This window comes from Coloeus monedula, assembly GCF_965178545.1.
Source record: "Coloeus monedula genome assembly, chromosome: 3".
NCBI classification, from domain to species: Eukaryota; Metazoa; Chordata; class Aves; order Passeriformes; family Corvidae; genus Coloeus; species Coloeus monedula.
Window position 1 is genome coordinate 81,185,966 of NC_138783.1, and position 23,752 is coordinate 81,209,717.

Genomic DNA, 23,752 nt, shown 5'->3' on the forward strand with positions numbered 1-23,752 from the left:
CTTTCCTTATGATGAAACTAAAGTACTTTACAAATTCCTTCAATCAAAAATTTTAAGTTAAAGTATCAAAAGAAATTGGACTGCTAACCAAAGCATTACTCAGGTATGCGTTTTCAGATGGTAAATAACGAGATAATTTTCAGAATGACTGAGGCTAGGTGTAGCAATTAGAACAATGAGTAGTGACATCAGGATAAGACGCAAAAAGCAGCATAGGTTTATAAAGGCCTGCAGAATACATAGGATAACAAAAAAGTTCCAAGATATAAATGGATTTTTCAGAGAATGTGACATCATTTTGGTGTGTAAGGTTACTGTGACTGCTGTTTGCTCCTGTCTTGGTTTAAAGGCCAACTTACATGAGTTGTGTACATTACTCCAATTGGCAAAGTAATACAACATGGTTTATTTTGTAGAGAGACCTTTTGTTTTGTATTAGAAAGCTTTTACTTTGAAATGCTAACATTTCATCCATTCCCTTTATAACTCCCAATCATCCTACAACATCCATTATTTAATTCTGCCTAATGAAAGGACTGTTTTCTCACTGCAAGACTCACAACAGTTTTTGTCCCTAACAGCAGAATATTTTAAAAGCAGCAAAAGGCTCTTCCACAAAAGATTTCTTTTCTTGTAGAATGACCTCTTTGTCCCTGAAAAAATGTTTTTACATATGCCCTTTGTAGCATCACTACACAGAAGCACAGAACTTCTCCATGAAATTTTGGGAATGGCATTGGGATTGGCCCCTGTGTGGGGCATGCACATTCAGGAAGGGCATTTTGGAAACCATTCCCTCTTCTTGTGAGATCTATAGGAGGGTCTGCCAGGGATGGACTGAGCCTCACCTTCCAATGGCTTGGGTAGAAAATGAGCTGCTGGTTTTGTTTTCTTCACTCTGTTTCCTTTCATGACCTGCCCTTCTTTGTTCAGCCCCAAAAACCAGGCCCTCCCGGACTCCTGTTGTCTGTAGAGCATGGATGAGTAGATTACATAATAATTTTCAAAAACAGACTCCTTGAATTTGCACTCTGGTGTAAAAAGTTCCTGTGGGAAGAAAAATAAATGTTAAATGGTATCTCCAAAGTGCAGGATTTGTTTTTTTAATGTACAAATACCTCGTGATAAGTTGTATATATGAGTTATGATAAGGTTCTGCTTTAAAACTAGAAGTACCATCTTTCTCGGGAAGACCTCCAGTGAACTTATTTCACTTCCCATGCATGCCTTAGTTTACCCATCTGTGCAACAGAGATAGTATATTTCTAAAGTAGAAAGAGAGCCACACAGGCATAACAGCACTATTTAAAATACAGGCATAATTATTGTTATTATGCCTATTTTTCTGATAGGATATACTTATAAAGATTAAGAAAGTCTATGCTAAAATAGTATTAATGAGGTATCAGTTGTTCTGTTTTAACTGAATGCAGCAGACTCCCTTCGGTTAACAACAACTAATATTTGATGCTTAAAGTGCTACTTCCAACATATTGACATATACAGCATTCCCTGTAGTCCAGGAAAGTACCACCACAGGAAGTACTATTCTGATGTACAAATTTCTGGACAAAGGAAAGTATTTCCTACTGGCATCCTCAGCATTCATTCCAAAACTAGAATTTTTTTTCAGAAGTTACATTCAATACCAGCAGTTGTCCTAAACTCTATATAGGTTAATCTAAGCATAAACTTCTGTAGTCCAAGAGCCAAATAATAATTAATATATATATATTAATAACACAATTAACTAGCAAAATAAACAGTGTGAACATACGTAGAGATAGAGATTACCAAAATTCTTTGAAAAAACCCAGCAAGTTAGTAAGCAAATAAATATACATTTAAAATATCACAAGAAAATAGGATTCTGTGTGAATGTGATTTTTCCATCTGTGGACCTATCTGCTGAAGCCTGTAGAAGAAATAAGACATAAAAGGAGAAGGTAGATGTGGGAAAGGAAGAAGTAGCTCGCTAAGTTTTCAGAGCTCAAAGTTCTCAGCCCTGAGTACTCTTTTTATCTTTCTTTTAGTTGTCTTTCCTAAGAAGTGAAAAAATCTAGAAACATCATATTTTTTCACTTCTGCATTCACAGTATTTTTTTTCCATTTCTTTTTGTTCCTGGCCCCATGCAGTACTGAGTTAACACCCAGCAGGCAGTGTATTTTCAGGGTCTCTATGCCATCCCCAGCTGCTGATATACTGTAAGAATTTCACAGCTGTTTCTGCCACAGATTTACTTTCTGGAAATCAAAGTCCTCAAAGACACAGTTCCCCATACCAAAAAGCACCAATTAAAGATTTTTCTGAATGTGCACTGAATATCACTTGGTGCACAACCTAGTTCTCCTAATGTGGTGGCGTACATGGTATTTGTCTTGCCACAGCTTAAGTTACCACCTGTAAGCAAAGCTGTCTTGATGAACACCAGGCACACTATTAGCATTCTCAATTATGGAGCATCTTTGAACTTCAGATTAAAAATAATTAATGTATTTTATGCAGCAAGAGACTAAAAGCAGTTACGGAGCAGCTGGGAAATAATTTGTGAGCCTGCTGTAAAATAGGTTGCTTTGGCTGTGTCAGCCAGTACACTTAGTGTCTATAGGTTGCACTCTTACAGGATGCAAAAAAATATTCTGAATTGTGCAATGGGCATTTTTTTGCACTACCACTTCTTTACCCCCTATGTGTACAACTGCCTATATATAGATATGAATATTCAAAAATGCAAACAGAGTCTGTACTAGAGGCACTGAATACTAATGACAGGAAAACACCTTAACTGCACCTTCTCCTTTGCCATGGGGCTTTTTCCCTCTGTTTGAAACTTTAAGACATCTGTTGTTTGTGTTACTCTCCTTTCTCCTCCACTGATTTCAAGTCACAGTAGGGTTCAAGGAGACTCAAAATAAAACCAGAAGGCAGGGTGGCATGCTAGAGGGAATGCCTGTTAAAGCCTAGCACAAGCATTTACATGCGAGTCGTGTTCCTTGGCTGTTGAAACAGCAGATGCTTATCAGGAAATGCCTACACAGCTCTCCTCATTGCCTGCTTCACTGAAAATGCTACCCCCTGTGTTCCCCACGAAGTTTTACTTCCTTGTAACGCTCAATTACCATAAACACTACTTCTTAGCCAATACTCATATTTTTTGTGCTATAAACAAAAGCTGTTTATCATTCTATGTTCCTCCGTACTAGAGCTGGTTGGCTGCCTCTAAACACTATTTGTATGTTTTCCCTAACAATATCCATTATGATACTTAAACAAGGTTCCTTCAATTCATATCCCTTCTCTGAATCTCTCATTTCTTTGACATTGCAGTAGTGTTTCTGACTGCACAGTATATGAAGTGGTAGGCATTTACTTTACCAAGAAAAAAAAAATAGATTATGTCAACACAATTATTTGGCTCCTCCTGGACAAACTGGCATCATTACTACTATGTAGTTAGGAAAACCATAGTATAGTCTGATAATTTTTTTTTTTTTTTTTTTTTAATACAAGGAAGAGTCAAACCCGAAGACTGTATTCTACCTAAAAATACTGCAGCTATCCTACACCAGATATCTGGGTAGGGCAACATCTTTGGACAGGGTTTGCATTCATCCAGTATATTAGGAGGCCATTTTACCCAAGTTAAACTCTCAGTCAAGTGTCCCTTAAATATATGTTGCTTTAAAGCAGACTAATAGTTCCAGCAGTATGGGGAGTATTCATTAAGGAAAATTAGGCATAATAATAATAATGACAATTACTATACTCAACTGCGGACACCAGTTCCTCTAAGGAAAGAGTTAATCAGAAGGAGACTTCTGAAATGGCCCCCTTCCCTGGGGCTCAGGTGAAATTGAGTATTTCTAAGTTAAGTTAAGAGTGGTGCCTAAAGTCTTGCCTCATACACCATCTCAGCTGCCTGAAAAGCTGTACTGAATTTTCTCCAGTAAAGTAGCCATAACACCTAAGATGTTGTTTTTGCATGTACCTAGGTCAAATCTAGATCTGTATATCTGACTTAACCCAGTAAGAATTCCCAGAAAATTACTAATGTGCTAACAGCACTGACTTAACGAAAAAAAAAATCCGTGGGCGACTTTATTTAAACCTATTGTTGGGGGAAAGGTGGTACAGTGGAGTTTTAAAAGGGAAACGGAGTGGTGAGGACACTCCCCTAGGCTACCTCCCTATCTGTATCCAACCTGAAGGAATCCAAATCTGCATCTGGCTGACATGAATAATTTAGATCTTCCCTGCAAGAATGACTTTTTGGTTTTTGATCCCAGGACATTTTGTATTAGGAAGTGAATGAATTGCAAAACCAGACATGACTTGAAAACAAGAACTTGTGCTCAGGATTCCTCTTTCAAGGTCAGAGCCCAGATTTAACCTGTAGTTTTATATAAAAAGTGGTTTTATCCTGTCAAAGCAACATTTGAAAAATAAAGTGTTTACCAGCTGCCAATTTCCAAAACCCCAGGAATGGATTTTGGCTGTGAAGTGCAATCTGATACAGCTTCCTGGGTCCCAGAGTGATGCCTTAGGTTTTAACTTTTGTATTTTTCAAATCCTGCATTGCTTAGTATGTAACTCTGAAACTTCATACAGCCTTCATACAGCTAACATAGCCTGTTAGCTACTGTTCTCTCATGCTGGTTAACCATAACAAACCCTCTCTAGGTTTGCCCTTCAAGGACACCTTGTTGTCCCAGGTCCCAAAATACATAACTAAAGCCTCTGACAGGGGGAGCAAACGTGAGGTAATTACATTACTACGTGAAATCACAATTGGAGAATTAACCCTGATATGCAAATGGACCAAACTTATAAAAGTGTTAAAAGCCTGTGACCAGGGGTCCATCTTGGGTGGAGCCCCTTGGAGGCTTTTGACTCCCAAAGCATACCTTTGAAGGCCTTTCAAATAAATACCAGCTTTTTTTCTCTTCATCTTGGGTAGCCTCTGTTTTCAGATAGCCACTTCAAGGCATATTAAGTGAAGGATGCATTAAATTATAGTTTGCTGATAAGAATTTTCACTTGGATATTTTTTCTACATTCTCACCAAATTTTTGCTAGATGTGAGTCCTATTTGGAGATATTTTAATTCTTCTAGTTGCAGTAGCATTAATTCATTCACAACACAAAGATTGTGAGTTCAAACCTGTGGAATCAAAAGTTCAGTCATTTCAGCATTCTTAGTTTTGGGGCCCCCACCAGCTGCCAAATCTTAGCATTGTAGTATTCAAAATGATGGGGTTTTACCTCATGGAATCATGTGAAGAGGATCTGTGATCATGTGAATCTGGTATCAGAATCTACTTTCATATAGGAACAAAACACAAAATTAAAAAGAACCATTATCCAAATCAAAAAAGAACCATTATCTTCTCAAATCTGGGAGTTTCTGAACATCAGAGCTCAGGTTACTGAGCTGTGTGGTGTCAACACAGAGATATAAGGGTTCTTGGAAAAAAGTAATTCAGATGACAACTGAGATGAATTCCCTACCAAGTAATGTCATTCTGTCAATCAAAAGCTGAAGTCTGGCATGATAAAGCTAAGCCTCAATGTCAATCAATAATATGGCACTGTAGCAAATGGCTATCGTTCAAAATCAAAGTACAGCAAACTTTATTGTCCCACAAACCATTGAGTAATTGAAATGATTTGAATGGATTATCCCTGTAACTTCTAATTGCTGTGATTTCACAATTTAGTTTGTTCAAGTTAGCTAGCTTTAGTGAAGCTGCACATGTCCTGTCTTAGCCATGACCTTTCACTTAAAACAAACCCCACAAGGTACAGCATTTTTCTAGTACAGGTCTCAGAAAGAAGAAATATGCCGTGAACCACAGAGTTAAAAAGCAAAAACTAGCACAACAACACAACTAGCCACATCGCTTCCAGATATTGTTTAAAAATTAAATGGGCACCTGCAGTTTTAAATTATATTTCTGTTCAGTAAATCAATAATGTACTGTCAGGACTGAACACAAAGTAATCTTCCATTGCACACCATGAGGGACAGCGTAAGAACATGGCTCTGCAATGGTCAGCTGTACCAACAATAAGGGCTCCCACAAAAGTTTCCTACCTTTGAGTCCTGAACCTTTAAGCCTCTTTAGATTTGTGTTTTATTCTGAAATATACGAAGGAAGGGCATTAGTTACAGCTCACAGAAGTGATAAAGCCAGCAGCAAACAAGGAGGCAGTGGACTCCCCTGGAGATGGGCACAACAGGACTTGTTCATCAACCAGGCAGCAAAAGCGCAGCTGTAGTTGGACTAGCTGCAGCTTCTCCTTGGTGCCATGCAGAAGACACAATTGCAATACAAGCTCAAAGAGATTGCCAGGAGAGGAACAGCCAGTCTAATCAAGCACTGTAGAAAACCCTGATACTATTCATTATTTGCCCCTAAAAGTACAGATTATGGAACAGGACCTCAGTGCTTTTGAAGTACAGGCCAAGCGGAATCTGCCTGATGTGAACGCCTCACATTTCAAAAAAAACAACACATCCAATCAATGATATCAGCATGGGTAGGTGGTTATCAAATATTTTTTTTCTGTAGAAATAATGACAAAGGATTCTTAAGGACAGACTGGAGAAAGGGCAACACTGGCTTTGTGGAGGCTTATGAGAAATTTCTGCAGAGGGAGAAAAGCAGCATAGAGTCAGCACAAAAGTGTTTTGAGAGTTAGAGGCTAGCAACACAGGAATAAAAAAAGGAAATTACATTTTAATAGTGGATAGAAAGGTTGGAAATGACTCATGAAGACTGGTCTTAAAGTGGAAAAGAAGCAGTTTGCTTAATGAGGAAAATGCACTCAGAAGAGAAGAGAAATAAGTTAAAATAATGAAGGTGGGAAATGAACTTTGTGGCAGAGTTGTGAACGGAGACTGTGGAGGTAGCACTGTATTGCTCAGTGCAGGAAGGGAGGATGCTGCAGTGATCAAGGTGTGAAATTATGAGATCCCAGCAAACAGCTGCAGTGCAGTGGCATGGCAAAAGGCCTTGTCATAGAGGTATTTGTGCAGCAAAACGTGTAGAGATCTGGAGGCTTCACCTGCACATGAGACTTGGAACACCTAAATTGATATTCCAGTGACTTGCTGCACATTGAATTAGGTGAGTTAGACTACCTTCTTACAGTAAACTTGTTTGACAAATGCTGGTGCAGGAAAACAAAATAATCACTTAATATTTCCCATCCATAACACCAAATTTTCTCAACACTTTAAATGGCTAGAAGTCTGCAGTTTGAAATTATCTTGTGCATGAGCTCCTCTTCAAGTGGCAGAAAACACAGCAACATGTGGTTACGTACCTTATGAATTAAGGAGAAATTTGTATTCTATTTACTGCAGGTTCAGAAGACATTTAGCATGTCTGGCCTAAAAACCCCTTAATACAAGCACAATTTTTAGACATTAGAACAAGAACGAGCAAAGCTGACAAAATTTCTATGTGCAAACTGGCCAAGTAAGATATGAAGGAACACAACACAAGCTTTGCAGTCACTTTACTAACTAACTTCAAAATAAAAGGTAGTAATAGCTGAACCTGACAATCCTATAGATGTCCTATAAAAGCAGCGAACACTCACAGCCCCTTTCACACACTTTCTACCATTTTTGACAGAAAAGTTCCTCAATAAATTTCTACAGTCAGAGAACACCATTATTGTCTCTTGTAAGCTAATGTTATTTCTGTCCTCTGGAAGATTACTAAACATGTGGTCTTTAAAAAAGAAGAAAATTATAAAAAGAGGATTTGCTATCATGCAGGTAAAAACCAGGGATGATCCTTGCTGGTTAAAGAATCACTGAGTACATTAAAATGTCAGTGTGTGAAAGAAAGCTTTTAGCTACAATTCCCGTATCTCACTTTCAACTTCTGAAAATGTGACTATAACTGCTTGTAAGGAAATAAAACACAACTTTTGACTAAATTTAGGCAAAAGTCAATGTAAATTAATTCTATTGCAAATATTAGCACTTACTTAACTAGGATTCTAATTAGTAGGGATATGAATGGTAATATTGATCATGTAGCAATTCTTTTATTCATGTACATTCATAAGCACATAAAATAAGGTCATGAATAAAATTCACATGGCATACATAAAGATAAGTTAACAAAAAACAGCTTGAACAGATCTCTATGTGTTTAAGAGGATCACAGAATCATAGAAGAGTTAGGGTTGGAAGGGACCTCTGGAGATCATCTAGTCCAACACCCCTAACACTGATCAAAGACCAAGTTTGGCTTTATTTTATGTCCAGATTGGAATCATAAAAATCATTAAAGTGAGAAAAGGCCTCCAAGATCATCAAGTTCAGCCTCTGTCTGAACATCACCATGTCAACTAAACCACAGCATTAAGTGCCACATCCAATCATTTCTTGAACAATTCCAGGGATGGTGACTCCACCACTTCCCTGGGCAGCCCATTCCAATGCTTAACCACCCTTTCAGTGAAGAAATTCTTCCTGATGTCTGACCTGAACCTTCCCTGATGCAGTTTAAGGCCATTTCCTCTTGTCCTGTGTCTGCCTGGGAGAAGAGGCTGACCCCCACCTGCCTACAACCTCCTTTCAGGCAGTTGTAGAGAGTTATAAGGCCAAACCAAAATATAGCATCTTGGTTTACAAAAATTTCCTTATTTCACAACAGATAGGTTGCCTTGCTTACAACTAGAAGCTATGGCCATATTAATATATAATTTATAAAAGGCAATAATATTTTTTATGGAAGGCAGAGCACATGCTTTTTCATAAACTTACCATTTGAAAGACGAAACAATGATGTCAGAGAAAAAGAATATTTTAAATACTAACTGCAAGAATGATCCCAAATTACTACTTATATATACTACCCAGGAGAAGTCATCTATTTCTCTCTCCTACTTAGATAGAAGCTAGTATTATGTTACAAGCAGTGCTCTGGTATTAATCTTCTTTTGACCACTGTATACAATTCATAGACATCAACTCAGTGGGATATGGCTGAAATAGAACAAATTTCCTTGATGCGAGAATTTCTGATATATGTTATTTAAAGTTGGACAGTTTTACTCAAAAAATGACCTAATGTTTGTGAAATGCAGCCCATCATGAATATCAGAAACATAACCCTCACACTGGGAATAAGTGAGTAGAGGTTGTTTAAACTCAAGAGAAAGTTTGGGGCAGCATCCTGGAAAAGGTTATTAATTTTCAAAACTGTCTTTATGGCATTCATTCCAAAACTAGAATACTTCACTAAATGCTCAAGAGTAGAACCACTAAAAAAGTGCTGCTTCACCTGAATAAAAGAAGCAAAATTTATTTTAGAAATATTATTGAGAAGCCAAACTTGTACCTATGGGTTTAGAATGGTCTGCAGCCCACCAAGAGCCATGACATGGTATAGAGTACTGTCAAGTATCCCCACAGACACATAAATGAGAGAGAAGCTGTGTTCTGCTTCATTCCAACTCTGAACTTTCACAGAAATGTGTAGTTTTCGGCTTGGGTACATCTTTGGCTTTAAAGAAAACACAGCTAGAATCCTTGTATCACTGAAATGAGATACTCGTTCTCCCAGAGCATAATCTCCTCCCCACCTAATCCTCAGCCTCTACCTTCCCTTAAGATTCAAATATGCAGTAAAAATTGCTTTAAGGCTTCAGCTTAAACACCAACAATAACTGCTTGCGGTATCAACACAGAGAGACATCCTTTATCTCCTGTACAGCATCTGTGATTAAAGAAACCCAGTGTCAATAAGAAAGGCAGATGCCCCAAGGCATGACTAAGAGAAATTGCATGCATTGTAGGGAATATTTTCTTCCAGTATTGTCATGGGGGCTTTTGGAGAAGAACATGAGTAAACCAGCCTATATTTGATGGTCACTTCCACTCAGAACAGCCGTAATTCATCAGCTTGTCAACCAGGTTCTCATCTAGAAAAGGTCAGTGCCAAGGGAAACATGGGACAGCACTAAACTAAGAGCCTGAAAGGAAGGATTTAATGACATAGCTGTTGAAACAAACCACAGTGGGATAGGGGAGAAATTCTCATCCGGTTGCCCATCAATCCACCGTTCTGTCCCTGGATGAACAATGCAGGAGGAATACAGAGACATTCAGTCATAGACCAAACCTTTCCAAATGACAGTGGCATTTTTTGACACAAGTTTATCCAGACACTTGAAGTCATTACTGTAGACAATCTTCTGCAATGCAAATGCCTCAAATAAAACTAACTATAAGGAAAAATGCAAAAAATAGTTATTGGAAGGGCCAAGCACCCAAAAAGAAGCAAGAAGGATGACTTTTTCTAGTTGTTTACCACAAGGAAATTTCTGCTCCTCTCTAATACACTGAAATATTGGATAAAGAAACATTATTCTAGTTTTTGCCACTATTGTGCAACATCAGATGGGATGGTATATTTTCATATATATGGTGTTTTTGTAGACCTCCCTTAGTATGATAGTATGACATGTCCATAACCATGTACAAATCCAAAAGTAAACATAAATAAGTGCAAATTTAGAGGTATCTTTTACAGTATAATTTAGGCTCCTTCAGTTCTATGTGTTCCTTCCAAAAGATGTGTGAACTTATGAAAGTTCAAAATGGGTGTAATTTACAAGCTGAGAAGCCAGAAAAAGTTGCAGGAACACCCAAGCTATATGAAGTGGCCTACTTTAGTGTACTCTTTTCTATTTCTTTTTTCTTTACAGTTGTGAGCCTGTTTTTCTGCTTGCAGCCTTTCTTTATGACCTGTCAGTGTATGAATTATCCTGTCTAAAAATCAACTATTGTAAAAGACAGGAGCTGGAATAAATAAAATTCAGGACGGTAGTTATATGCAATTATAACTATGTTGTTATTATGTGAAATTCTTGCTAATGTCTCTTTCTCATCCTTTTGCTGTTTTACACTCGGTGTTCATAAGAAGAGCAGGAAAGGTAAATTCAGAGAAACCTTAGTCTGAGGAGACTTGTATAAGGCAAAACTATTGTGCAATGAATGTAATCAGATCTCTCAGAAAATGCATTAGCTGAGCCTGCTCTTGGTTTCACGACTCAATATAAGCTGCAGTTGATCACGGAATGCTGGGAAGCACAGGGAACAGAGACAACTTTTAGATGTTTGTTACCTAGCTCTTGTTATACAGCAAATATGTGTTTTAGGAGAAGACACCAATTTCTTCCTTCTTTCACTCTGCATCTTTTTGCCCATCTTTGTTTTCTGCTTTGGAAGCACAACTAAATATTCAACAGGCTTTCCCCATTTCCTTCCAAAGAAGCTTTCACATATGAAGACAAAGGGCTCTAAATTCATTCTCTCCTTTTCCAATGAGAGGATAGAAAATGATGGCCATCAAACCAGAAAGACAGCCAAAACCTGACAGGTTGACAAGTTCTTAAATATTCTGTACCATTTCCTGTTTTCTGCATTTTCATTCTTTCACAAAGATAGATGCCTATAGCACTGTTCCACTTAAAAATAAAAACTCAGTGCACATAGGATGGGCCACCCAAAAAACCGCTGAAATATCTTTCCAGAAAATATAACACAAGAGCAAACTTGCCTGTCCTGAAATTAATAAATGTAAACACAAACCCAAAAAGTATTTCTAGTTAGGAAATATTTATATATATATAGAATGCAAATAGCAATGTTCACTTAAAATATTTCAGTTCATCTAGAGATCTAAAAATATGTTCCTATTATTATTTAATTTTCACACATCTACATAATTGTTACTTCAAGTATCCATTATCAGAAGAAAGTTGAAGTACAGAGACTCATACCAAACATTCAAAAAATGTATCATGAATCAATACAAAAGAAAATCCATTCTGTCTCCTGTTTTAACTAAACAATTAATGGGAAATAAAATGTCAGCCACTAAAAAGTATTTTTGTGGAATGGCATCACACCATTAACCAGTCGGAAATTGTGAAAAGAAACAAGTCAGACAATTTTGGGTATATGTTTATATGCTAAAACCTCAGAAATTTAATGTATCTCATTAGAAAGGAGATGATTACATGCAACTCTTAACACACTCAGCAGTGATGCTTGTTTTTGTTATGGATGGGTAACACCAAGGTGGTTATAGCTACATCCTGATGCTCACATAAAATTCCTCTCTTTCAGCAGCAAACTTGTAAGGGTTGATGATGAACAAGGTGAATATAGATGCCTGGCAAAACCCATAAAGGTACAAAAATCAGAGTGGTACCAAAGGATTATGGATTTTTATCTGCCTCAGTGTTACAATATGCATTGCAGAGCCAAAAAAAAAAAATTTTTTTTGGAAGTAGTTTTATCAAGTAGTTGTGGTAACAATAAACAAAGTAAGATTTTTGTCCAGAGCTCCTGCCGACTGTGTTATAATCAATGCCACTACTTACTCAAGATGCTAGAAATCTGATCATCTCCTAAAAAACCAGTTGTATCAAGCCACTACTTAACTCAGTCTGTTATAGGATATTCTATAGCTGTCCTGAGAAAGTCAGAGGTTAGTGTTACATAGACACAACATATTTATCCTAGAGCAGCTTCAATCTATTCATGAACTATCCTGGTGAATAATGAGATGAAAGTATCCAACTTTTAACCCTTTTAATCTACTCCTGAGGAAGGCAGACTGTAAAACATAACAGCTTCTTCAAAGAGGCTCAGCTGCTGTGAATATATTTCCAAGAAAGCAATGAGGTTTTACTTGAGATTACAATTGCTTTTATGGCTACTTGGAGTTTAATTTACATCAACTATGTTCCTGAAAAATGGAGGATCTTCCTCTTTGTCAACATGGCAATAAAAACGCATTATCTATAGACTTGAGTGGCTAATTGCAAGGATAAACTGAATTAGAAAACATATATTACTATTGAACTGTGTATAAAAACAATTGGAGGATCAGGGTCAAAACTCTAGCCAATTCAAAACAGTAAGTTGATCTGTAACCTTCCCTCAGCTGGTAAAAGAGACACAATGGGTACACATATTAACGTGTTCCCTGCTACATCATCTGTAAGAAGCAGGGGCAAACTGCTAAATGCAAAGAAAAGACCATTTTAAGGTCTTAGAAACAGTCTTCTGATTTCTACAGCAAAAGGCATGAAGGTGAAAATATCAGGTATTTTGATTTCCAAGTTTCTTGGAAGCACACTTTTTTACTGGTTCACCAAAGCTGAGCACAGTTTTCATATGTTCCTGTCACGAGAAAACTGTGCATCAAGCCATACTACACACAAATTCTGAACTTCAAGGAATAATTCAGAAGAGCTGGAAAGAGGCTGAACTGCAGACAGTGAGTTGGTGAGCCCCAGCTGATGCCTGGTGATGCCTCTGTAGTTACCCTGATCTCAGCTGCCTCCTTGCAACAATATTTTAATATTTGTTGATCTACATTCCATTTTTCTTGTCCATTTCCTTCAAGTCTTTCAAGAACCTTTTGAATCTTTCTCCCCCAATAATCAAACCATTAGCATATTAAAATATTGCTACAGGTCAGAGGAACTCCTTGTCCTGCGAAAGCCACGGTGATTGCACACCTGTTTCTATACCTGTATATGCTGAGGAACGTAACTGTTTACCTTGACCTTAGGTTTGACTGCCTGCTTATACTTTCATGTTTAGAGCTATAAACATGCAATTTGCTTATCCTCAGCTTTATCTGGATTTCCAATTTCTCCCACTGTCCTAAAGGCATTGCATGACACGCATTCATAAAATCTGTCAAATTTACATGTATGTTCTGCTCTTATGCCCATTGGATTATCTCACTAAATTCTTAAAATTGAGCCAAAACGCAGATGAAGGACCTGTGTTTAGATTTAAACTCCTGTTCCATTTGTTTACATTTCTCTTAGCTTCTACTTTTTACATTGGTCCTGATAGATACAAGCAGTCCCACATAAATCTGTGTAAAGAGCCTATTTTTCAATACTTATCACAACTGAATTTTGTCCCCACGCTTGTATTAGAGAATTAGATATGGATGTGTTTTCTTTTCCCTGAAAATTCCTAATACTGTTCCCTTTGTATAATCAACAGATTGTTTTTGCCTTGCTGCTCGTAATTCCTTACAAAACATGATTTTTTAGATACATGAGCTCTACTGAAGAGGCAAGCAAATGTGACCTTTCGACTGGGACTGGAGCAGTTGGTGTGACTCAGTGCCTGTCAAGGCTGATCTCACCGGTGCTAACTCACAGTGGTCCCGAGGGACTGCCCTGTGCTGCCACATCTCCAGCCATGCCCTCTGCATCACTGGCACACCCCGGACAAGGGGGTGAGCCTGCAGAAGTGGAGTAACTCACAAATGAGCAACACTCTGTCTGTGTCCATGATCTACAAGGGACAAGGTCAGCATGGAACATAGACACAGTGTCATACCTTTTATGCTGTTTAAAATGCATAAAAACAATGACTTGGGGAAGAACAAATGAAAGAGTGGACATGGAAATGGAGCTTTGACTGCAATAAATGAAAGATTTCCCAAACTATAAACTATTTTCTGTACTGTGCTCTCCCTGTTTTCTTTTTTTTTTTTTTTTTCTTTTTTTTTTTTTAACTGTGAGTTTTAACCCCTCATCAGTGGTATTTCCTCAGGACTTTATTCATGCCACTTCATTCTTTTGCAATGACTTCAGACAGCTACTGAAAAAACCCCCACTGAAGTTGAGAGATTTTACCCATTATTGTTCTGTTCAAATCTCTGATTTCTGTAATGGATAGGGTATAAAGTGTGTGAAAATAACACTAAGGAGACCCAGTCTGCTCATAAAGGGTTGGGACTACTGTATTTCATTTAAAAAAATGAGATTGCAGAGTCATTATAGGAGAAATCAACCAACAGACCACGCAATTGAGCACCTAAAACTTACAGCAGGTGGCAGCTCCTCTTCTTCTGCCTCTCTAGTTTGCCTGTCAGGTCTTTTTAATTGTACTTTTGATCTAAGCAAAAGCAAATAAACAGGAAAAAACCCCAAGCAAGCCAAGACATCCAGAAGTTTTTGAAATGTGGGTATTTTTCTACTGTATAATTCACAACAGCTTGGTACAGATTTATCACTAGGCTAATCCAGGGTTATTTCTTTATACACTGAATGTCTCAAACAGCTGCAAAAAAGAGAAAATTCTTATATCTTAACAAAATAACAATCATTTGGCAGACCTACCAGTGCTTAAAACAAAATGGGAGCAGCAACTGGCTGCAGTTTTTTCCAAACAATAACACAGTCTTAATATTAAGTAAAAAATAAACATTTCTTTTTAAATCCAAATTTAGAGATTGGTTCACAGTACAGTTCGTCTGGATCCTCAAAAATGTAACATCTTTTTGGCATTTAGACCTGGTCCTCTATACTGATACTTCACCTTGCACATTCAGTATTTCACCAAGCATTCAAAGGTGTCAGCAGGAAGCACCAAGATGTTTGGAAAATCTCAGGGTGTGAAGCAGGCTGCCAGTAACAGGCTGTGACATTCCAAATGAGACTGCTAAGAAAAAGAAGAAACCCTCTTCTTCAGGATGTGCACTGACACGATGCTCTGTCAGTGATTAAGAGATGAGTGCTGCTGCAGGGAGCTGCCTCTGCAGTGCTTATAGGTGTGTCTCCTCTGCTGCTTCTGGAAACCCACCCACCTGCGAGTTGAACTCTTTCATGGGAAAAAAGCAGCAATTGAAACAATGCTGCCAGTAAACACAAAATTGGAGTCATTGGATATACCTGCTTACCCAAGTCACTAATTTCAGTGAATAAACTTTAATTCTCTTATGTACTTGCATGAGATCAATAATTAGAAAAGAGGGAGTCACCAGGAATAGCACTCACAGTTTCTGCTGAGGCACTCAGTCCCCCGCAGTAACAAGAACATGTTGTTTACACTCTGTGTGATTTACCTCAATAACAAAACTGGTATTTCACAAAAAGACAAACAGAAAACTTTTTATGTTTTTCATTTCTGTCAAGCTTTATGTCTTCAAAGGTCTGTACTAGTACTTCCACCCACCATTGCCAGCAAACAGAATCAGAAAATCACAGAATGATTTGGGTTGGAAGGGAACTTAAAGACCATATAACTCCAAACCCCCTTGCCATGGGAAGGGACTCCTTCCACTTGCTCAGAGCCCCATCTAACCCGGCCTTGAACACATCCAGGGATGGGGCATCCACGACTTCTCTGGGCAACCTGTTTCTGTGCCTCACCACCGTGAGGGTAAATAATTTCTTCTGAATATCCGATCTAAATATACTCCTCTTTCATTTCAAATAAATAAGTTGGGAAAAAGCTTTTGGAGCACATCTAGAAAAACCTGTAAAATTGAGATTAAAGCCAGCATTCTCAAAGGTGATCTCTGATTTTGAGATTACCTTTTAGCAGCAATACCTGGAGGCCAAATGGTCAGCTATGCAGTGCTGGGCAACCTCTGGTTTGCTCTCAGCTGCTCTGGTGCTTCTGAAAATCAGGCCAGGAATTTTGGTGCCCCAAATATAGAACTGTGGAAATCTACTCAGAAATGAGTTTCTCTAAACTCACAAAATCAGTCCCATTTTTCAATCCAGCTGAAGTGCTTTGCTTGCCAGTGTTAGGCCTCCTCAGGAAGCCCCAGGAATGGGCAGGAGCCTTTTCAACACTGGTTGTCACTGTTATCCCTATGCTGTCCTGTCTATACCTCCTGTACAACACTCAACAAAGAGTTAGCTATCTCACTATCTAACTTAAAAAAACCAGTCCACATCTAAACACATATGCAGATCAAATGCAATTCAGAGCTGTGGTTGCAAATCAATCCTCAAAACTAGTGTGGGGGTGAATAGATTTCCTATTGGTGTTTCATCAGTGTTGTTTAAGAAAAAGGAAATCCACTGAGTTCAGATAGATTAGGAGAAGCGCATGGGACAAAGTTGTGCTATAGGACAGAGAAAAACCAGTACAGATGTTCAAGGTCTCAGTCATATGAATCAAAAGCAGAGTTCATTTGGGCTAAGACACTGTGGGTAAATGAACAGGTACGAAAATATTGCTTATGGAAACCTCTCCTCCCATATATTCAGTGAAGTGCTAGGCTTTGCTTGCAGAGCTTCTTGTAAATTTTATCACTGAAGAATGGCATTTTTCATCATTAAAAAAGTACCTGGGATCAGCTAAGGATATAAGACCTGGTGGTCCTCAGATGGGCCTGAGGACATCCGGATACTCAAGTAGCTGGACATGCTACAGCTCTGCCTCATTTTTTTGGCAGGAGGCTGTCAAATCTTCCTGCCACTCCTCCCTTTTTAAAAATCACTCATCCAGCTTTCTCCAGGAGATGCTAGGAGAGGCAATGATCCCAGGATGGAAAGGCAAGCAGATATTAGGAATCTCCCTGCTTTGCCAGCCTTCTTCCCAAGCTGAATCCATGCAGGATACTTATCTAGATCTGGAAAGTGAAATATTCATAGGACAACTAAGTTGCCACAGGTTGCAGCCTGACACTGTAAAAGGGGTTAGAATTCTATATAAAACACTTTATCAGAGCTCCAAAGTGAACAGGAAGTACCTGCTGCTCTGAAGTGATATCCAGGGGAGTACCATCCACCCCCTGCCTCAGCTGATCAATTCCTGTTAGCCAAGCTTTTTCAGAATCTGAAATTACATAAATGGAGTCATGCTTACAAAGAAAAGGAGACGAAAACCCTCTGCTCTATTTTTCTAACCTATTACTGCCTCCAAAATGCTATTGTAGGTATTTAATTATCTACTCTTATCAATAATAATAAAGTGATACAATATTTGAGAAAAAAAATCTCCCTTCTCTACTCACATAGAATCTGTCTCTTGCCTGACACTACTCTGGCTCACGACTTGTACAACACCCAGAGTCTGCATAACTTTTACCAAAAAGTTATCTGGTACCTCAGCTTGTGTATCTATTAGATATGACTGACTCAAACCTCATCTACGTAGAGTTACAAAGTAGAGGTAAAATTTTGAAATATTACAGCCCTCAGAAAACTGATACAAAAATACTTAGGATCCTCCCTGGGACATAAGAATTAATACTTTAAGTACTTGGCTCCATGCCTCTGATAAAAGTATACTTGTTTTTAGTACTGAAGGTGAGTTATTCTCTTTGGTTAAACTCTAGATTTTACATTTAGCTTAAAGGAAGAACTATACAGCTACCCCTGGCCAGAGATTTCACCAAGTACCAACCAGTAAACACCTAATATTTCACATCAGCATCACTCCATGCCCACCATCACCTAAAAGTGATAGCCAGCCTGCAGAGTGAGCTTCAAAGGCCCTTAATTGAAGCCCTGAGTTTAGGATAAACAGATCACACCGTGAGGACACTACAGGGATGTCATTAAAGGCACTTTGGTCAGGACCAGCCTGGCTCCTGCTGGATTTACATGCTCCTGGTATGGGGGAACAGGGAGTTGGTGCTGGGGCACAGCAGCTGTAAACAGGGATCTGAGCCTCCCAGACAAATTGAGCCATGATTGAGCCATGACAGATATTCAACATCGTTTTCTTTTGGATTCTTCCAGGAAGCCCATCAATCAGGGTGGGCAGGTGAAGGAACCTGCTCCTAGGTGGGTCATGGCTCAATTTATGAATATTAAAATAGGCTCTCTCTCCGTTTACTGAAACTCAGAAGATACCAGACTTTAATTATCTTGGCCATTTCTTTATTATGCATTTATTAGATTCCACTTCTAAAATCATGTCCTCGAGCAATTTAATTTTTACATCTTTTTAACTTTTGGGGAGTGCTTTTGTTCATAGGTCACTCCTTGTTTAATTCTCAGGATAAAGGCCTTCTGTAGGTATCACCATATTTAAAAGTAAATAGTTTACCACCTGTATTTCATGAAATATATTCTTCTTCCCTTTAATTCACTGCTCCAAAAGAAAAACCCAAATAGAAAATGGAAAAAAAGGGGGAAATCATTCCTTAACAACATTCTGGTTTACATCTGTTTAAATGAAATGTTAAGCACTGTGCAAAAATTATAATATTAGTATAATTTTATGTATTTTAATAGCTTGAGTATTTCACTGACTTGCTGAAACCTCTACCAGGAGTCAATCCTCAGGGCCAATGAGCAAAACGGCAAATAGAGCTGAGTAAAAATACTCTGGAATAATTTATAGTCTTTAATGTGTTTATTTGCCTAAATGTAATATTTATATGATTCTCACTTAAGAAATTACTTAATGAAACATAAAATGTTATGAGCTGTAATTTATTTTATTAAAATAAAAATCAGGAACACATTACTCATATGGATAGTCTCATCTGAATTGAATCCCTATTGCTGGGCACTCTGATTCTTTCTAAGGCTCAGAAGCCTCAGGTACATCACTTTCAGAAAACTGTTCATCATGAAGAATAGAGAGGCCCTACAACACTCAGGAGAGATCTTATTATGTTTATTTCCCATGGATTAAAACAGCAGCCTTAAAAACTCTCAAGTGCCTTTGACAATAACGCCCCAACCTGCAAACATTTATAAATATAAATAACCTTAATTAGTATACCCGATGTTAGAAGGACACTCATATATATAAACTAAAATATATGAAAAACATCATTATCTTAAGAGAAGTACTCTGAGAAGTATTCCAGAGTATTTATTAATGCTGGCTTCCTTAAGCAGACACGGAGGTGGCCTCATCTATATCTGCCACTGAGAAAGACACAGTTGAAAAAATGTGGGATTTGGAACCTAATCTATGGCAAAACCTAATATTTGGATTAGGATGGATTGGAATTAATTTCTCTCCTATCCTTTCATAACTAAGATATTTATTCTAAAGAGAAAACTGCTCTCACAAAATACTACTGTGCATGAGTAAGTAAGCTGCACATGATGTGGATGTGAATGACAGTGCAGGGAACTAGGTCAACTCTATTGTTACAGATAAGAAAAAAAAAAAAAAAGAGAGATAATACAGCAGCTAATCTAAAACCAGAACACAAATAATAGCTTTTTAAAAGTCCTATATCGTTTAAAATTTTTCAAAGTCCCTTCCTTTTGTTTGATTAAATTTATATTTTTTTCTGTATTTCTGTTTTCCTCATACTACAAGATGATCCAATTTTTTTCTCGTGAAAGATCAGATCCCCATTTCTTCAACAGCAAAAAAAAATCTCACATTTGAAACCGAGAAAGCATTATCATTTTATTCCATAAGTCAATATATTTAAACATCTGTTTTGGCAAACTAATAATCCCTTTTTCCATTCTAAAAATTATATACTTCCTCAAATACAATTCTTGCTAAAATATTCCCTTCCACTGCCTCTCTCTTTAACTACTGCAGATGCCAGTCTAGGCATAACTGAACTGTCTTTCTGAGCTCATCTGGAACCTGAATTAAATGAGGTTCTTCCTCCAGTGATGTGTATGTGCCTTGCTTCTTGTGTACTTCCTTACAAACCCACTGAGAGGTATTTGAACTGGGACGCAGCTTATTAGAATACAAATCTAAATAGATGAGATATTGTACGAGATCAAAACTAAGGATGCTAGGCAGTAAATTAAGAAATAATTTCTTTTAAGTTCCAGTTCATTCAACTGATTTACAAAAACTTTTTGAAAGATAAATGAAACTCCTGAAGTGGAACAGGCAGTAACTAACCCACAGAACTCACAAAACTATTTCCTATTGTAGCATTAAGTGTTTTAGATGCCCTGAGCAACGCTCTGTTTGGATTTTTAATGCCTCAGTGCTTAAATACATCATTGACATAAAAAGTCAGTCAGAGCTGATGTATTAGCAGGAGAAGGAGATGCTATTACTTGTATATCAGAACATGGCACTTAATTGTCAAAGGTAAGCCCAGGCTTCACTGAACAAGCTACAAGCACCATGCTGTTACTGGGTCACTTGGGCCCCTTCTTCCAATGTGAGCATCCAAAACCACAAGGATCTCTGCCTCTAGATGGACACAGCCCAGCATTTAAAGGCATCATTAAGTTATTTTATATTTTCTTCTTTTATATTTTCCCTTTTGATGTCCTTATTAATTAAGAACAGGTTTCAGGTGTTCCTTTATAGCTGCAAAGAAAAGCTGCAGCACCTTGTGGGATTTCTACTGATAAGCAGATGAGACCTGAGTACACAGAGAAGTGATGACCTCTGAAAAGGTGAGCTGAATCATTTTACTGTAATGTACTAAGAGCTACTCGTTCAGAAAAGCCCTGCAACAGAAGGGGCTGTGTGGAGCAAGAATAAGAAGGATGAAGTCAAACTGGGATGCTTATAACAGCCACAAGAGTAAGAGTGAAATAATGAGTTTCCCCCTTCTTCTCTGGAGGTGAAGGAGAGCCTGCTGTGACTCCAGAAGTGGAGGCAGGTAAGGGTGCTTGCATTCCACATTGCTTCCATCAGGCCACCAGCTGGGTGTTGGGCTGGTGGACAGTATTCATGACATGTCAGGCTCTATTTGGACTTGTCATGGCCTGCCTGGAGCTTTGCTAGAGCTTTTTCGGCTGTAGCAGCAGACTTCCAGCATAACAGGTTAAAAGAGGCTTCAGAAGGTCCAACCAGTACTTGAAGCAGAGTCAGACATGAGAGGATGATGCTAATGCTTTTTTTCTGCTATTAGTTTATTTTCTGCATTGGTGACAAGGAAGGAAAGAAAAACATTAAATTACACTTGATACTTGCTCTTTTCAGATCTCATAATTTTTAAACCAATGTTTTCCAATTACTTGTGGGGAACAGTACAGTGCTGTAACAACAACAAACTGGTTATGCAATAACAACTTTCTAAGGCATTTCTAACTCAGGTCATATTTAAGTCAGCTTTTATCAGATGATAATTACTGTACCATAAACCCAAACACTTCAAATTCCAAGTGTTCACTTTAAAACATGTGAAATTTCCTCCAAAATAAGTATCCCCTCTTAACTGACTTACCAGAAAAAAAGAGAAAAGCTAGAAAGATCATGAGGGATCTAAAAATCACAGAGATCCAACATTAATAAAATATTAAGAATGCTCAGTGAAGTCAATGCCAAAGAATAGTACTTATTCATGTAATTTAAAATTATGTATTTTAACAGCAATCCCTACACTCTATCTGTTGACATGCCTTCAGTCTGCTTCTGAAGAAAACCAGAAGTAAAATTCTCAGCCAAAAAAAAAGACATGCCACCACTTTTTTTCACATTCTTTTTGTGCCTAATTTTATAGCCTTAGAAAGAAATTATCGCTTTAAAAAATATTTCATTTGTGAAAATAATAATAAATAATTATCTGTACATTACAATTTTTTAAAATTTGTGATGAACTTCTGCAGTGTGTCAGCCTTGATACTCCTATTCATCATATTGTTAATACCCTTTATATTACCATAAGAAATAGAAGTAACCTACTGTTCCACTTCTAATTATTTACCACTTTTAAAACAACATATGGCTGAGGTTAAATACATTTTTGAGAGTCCTGTTTGGCAAAATTTAGTATCAGCTTAAAATACTCTTTCCTTTAAATTCTTTTAAGCTTACACCTAAATATATAGGTATTATTCTAATGCATTTCAATCAAAAATGAGTAAGACCAAGGCAGGTTTTTGTGTTGTATGTTTTTAGGTACTTCACAGAACTGAGTAAATGCTGCTATTCCCATCCGCCTGCTGCAACACAAGCAAAGACAGATCCTGAGATTAACAACCCTGTGAAGTAAAAGCAAAGGCATATTTGCATCTTCCAAAATACCCACTCAGATAAAATCTTTCTAAGCCTGCTTAACACTCTGGGCTTACCTTATCTTATTTACTCTTTTTTTCTGTACCACTCTTGCTTCATCTAAGTGCCTGCAGCACCTCCCCACCTGTGCTCATGAAATCCCTTAATGTCACTTCCAATTCCTGCACCTCTCCAGGTCTGGGTGAGGGCATCACCTGGGCCTGGGCTACGGGGAAACACAGCCTCTGAAAGCACCTGTTCCAACCATGCCCTGGAAAATCTGATTCCACCCACGTGAAAATGTGATTCCAAGATGTTCAGAAAAATTACTTTATTATTGAATAACAGTTTTTTATCCACACTAAAGAATAAAATGGATGGGAAAACACAGACTTGCCTCACTTTCTCCAGACAGTGGCAGAGAAATGGAAACCACAGGACGGAAAAGTGCAAGACCCTTCCTGACCTCCCTTCCACAGCCAAAAAACTAAATGTTTACTGTGATAATTTTTGTGCCTAGGATATGAAGCCTGTCAAGGATTTTGCAGCATATGTGCAGCAGTACATAGAGAAATAAGCTTTGCAATGACTTACAGTCAGAGACTAGGACTGTAGCCAATCTTTATTGTAATTTTTCAGTGCAGAAAAACTACTTTTTTGGAGACAATCATCTCATAATGCTTGAGAGCAGATTTAGCTAACAAAAAAACCCACAAAAAACAGGACAAAGTGGCAAAGTTTTTATTCTGAAAGTGTGGGAGGGAGAAAATGAGCATCTTTTCATGAAGCACATAAGGAGAAAATTCTCAGATCAGAAGCAAATCAGAGTGCAGGTGTATACAATTTAGAGTTAAAGAAATAAAAGAACAGCGGGCTATTGCAAAAATGGAGCCACTCTTAGACAAAGTACTTAAGCAGCAAAGTGAGGTTTTTGCCCTGCAAATTTCTGAGCTCGCCTGCCTAATCTATAACAAATGTAAGTGGATAACATGCTATTAACTCTATGAAGACAAAAAAATTGGTCTCTTTCTGGGGTGTTTGGACAG

General features: G+C 37.9%; 1 protein-coding gene across 3 annotated transcripts in view; it reads right to left on the reverse strand.

The window, feature by feature from the left end:
- Positions 1-23,752, reverse strand: part of FGF14 (fibroblast growth factor 14) — a gene marked incomplete at both ends in the record, with an annotated part of 377,580 nt that overhangs the window by 1,802 nt on the left and 352,026 nt on the right. For all 3 annotated transcript variants that reach the window (XM_082279457.1, XM_082279455.1, XM_082279456.1), the window contains one exon: positions 849-1,047. In XM_082279457.1, the coding sequence (XP_082135583.1) occupies positions 849-1,047 (199 nt within the window). The remainder of the gene's footprint in view (positions 1-848; positions 1,048-23,752) is intronic.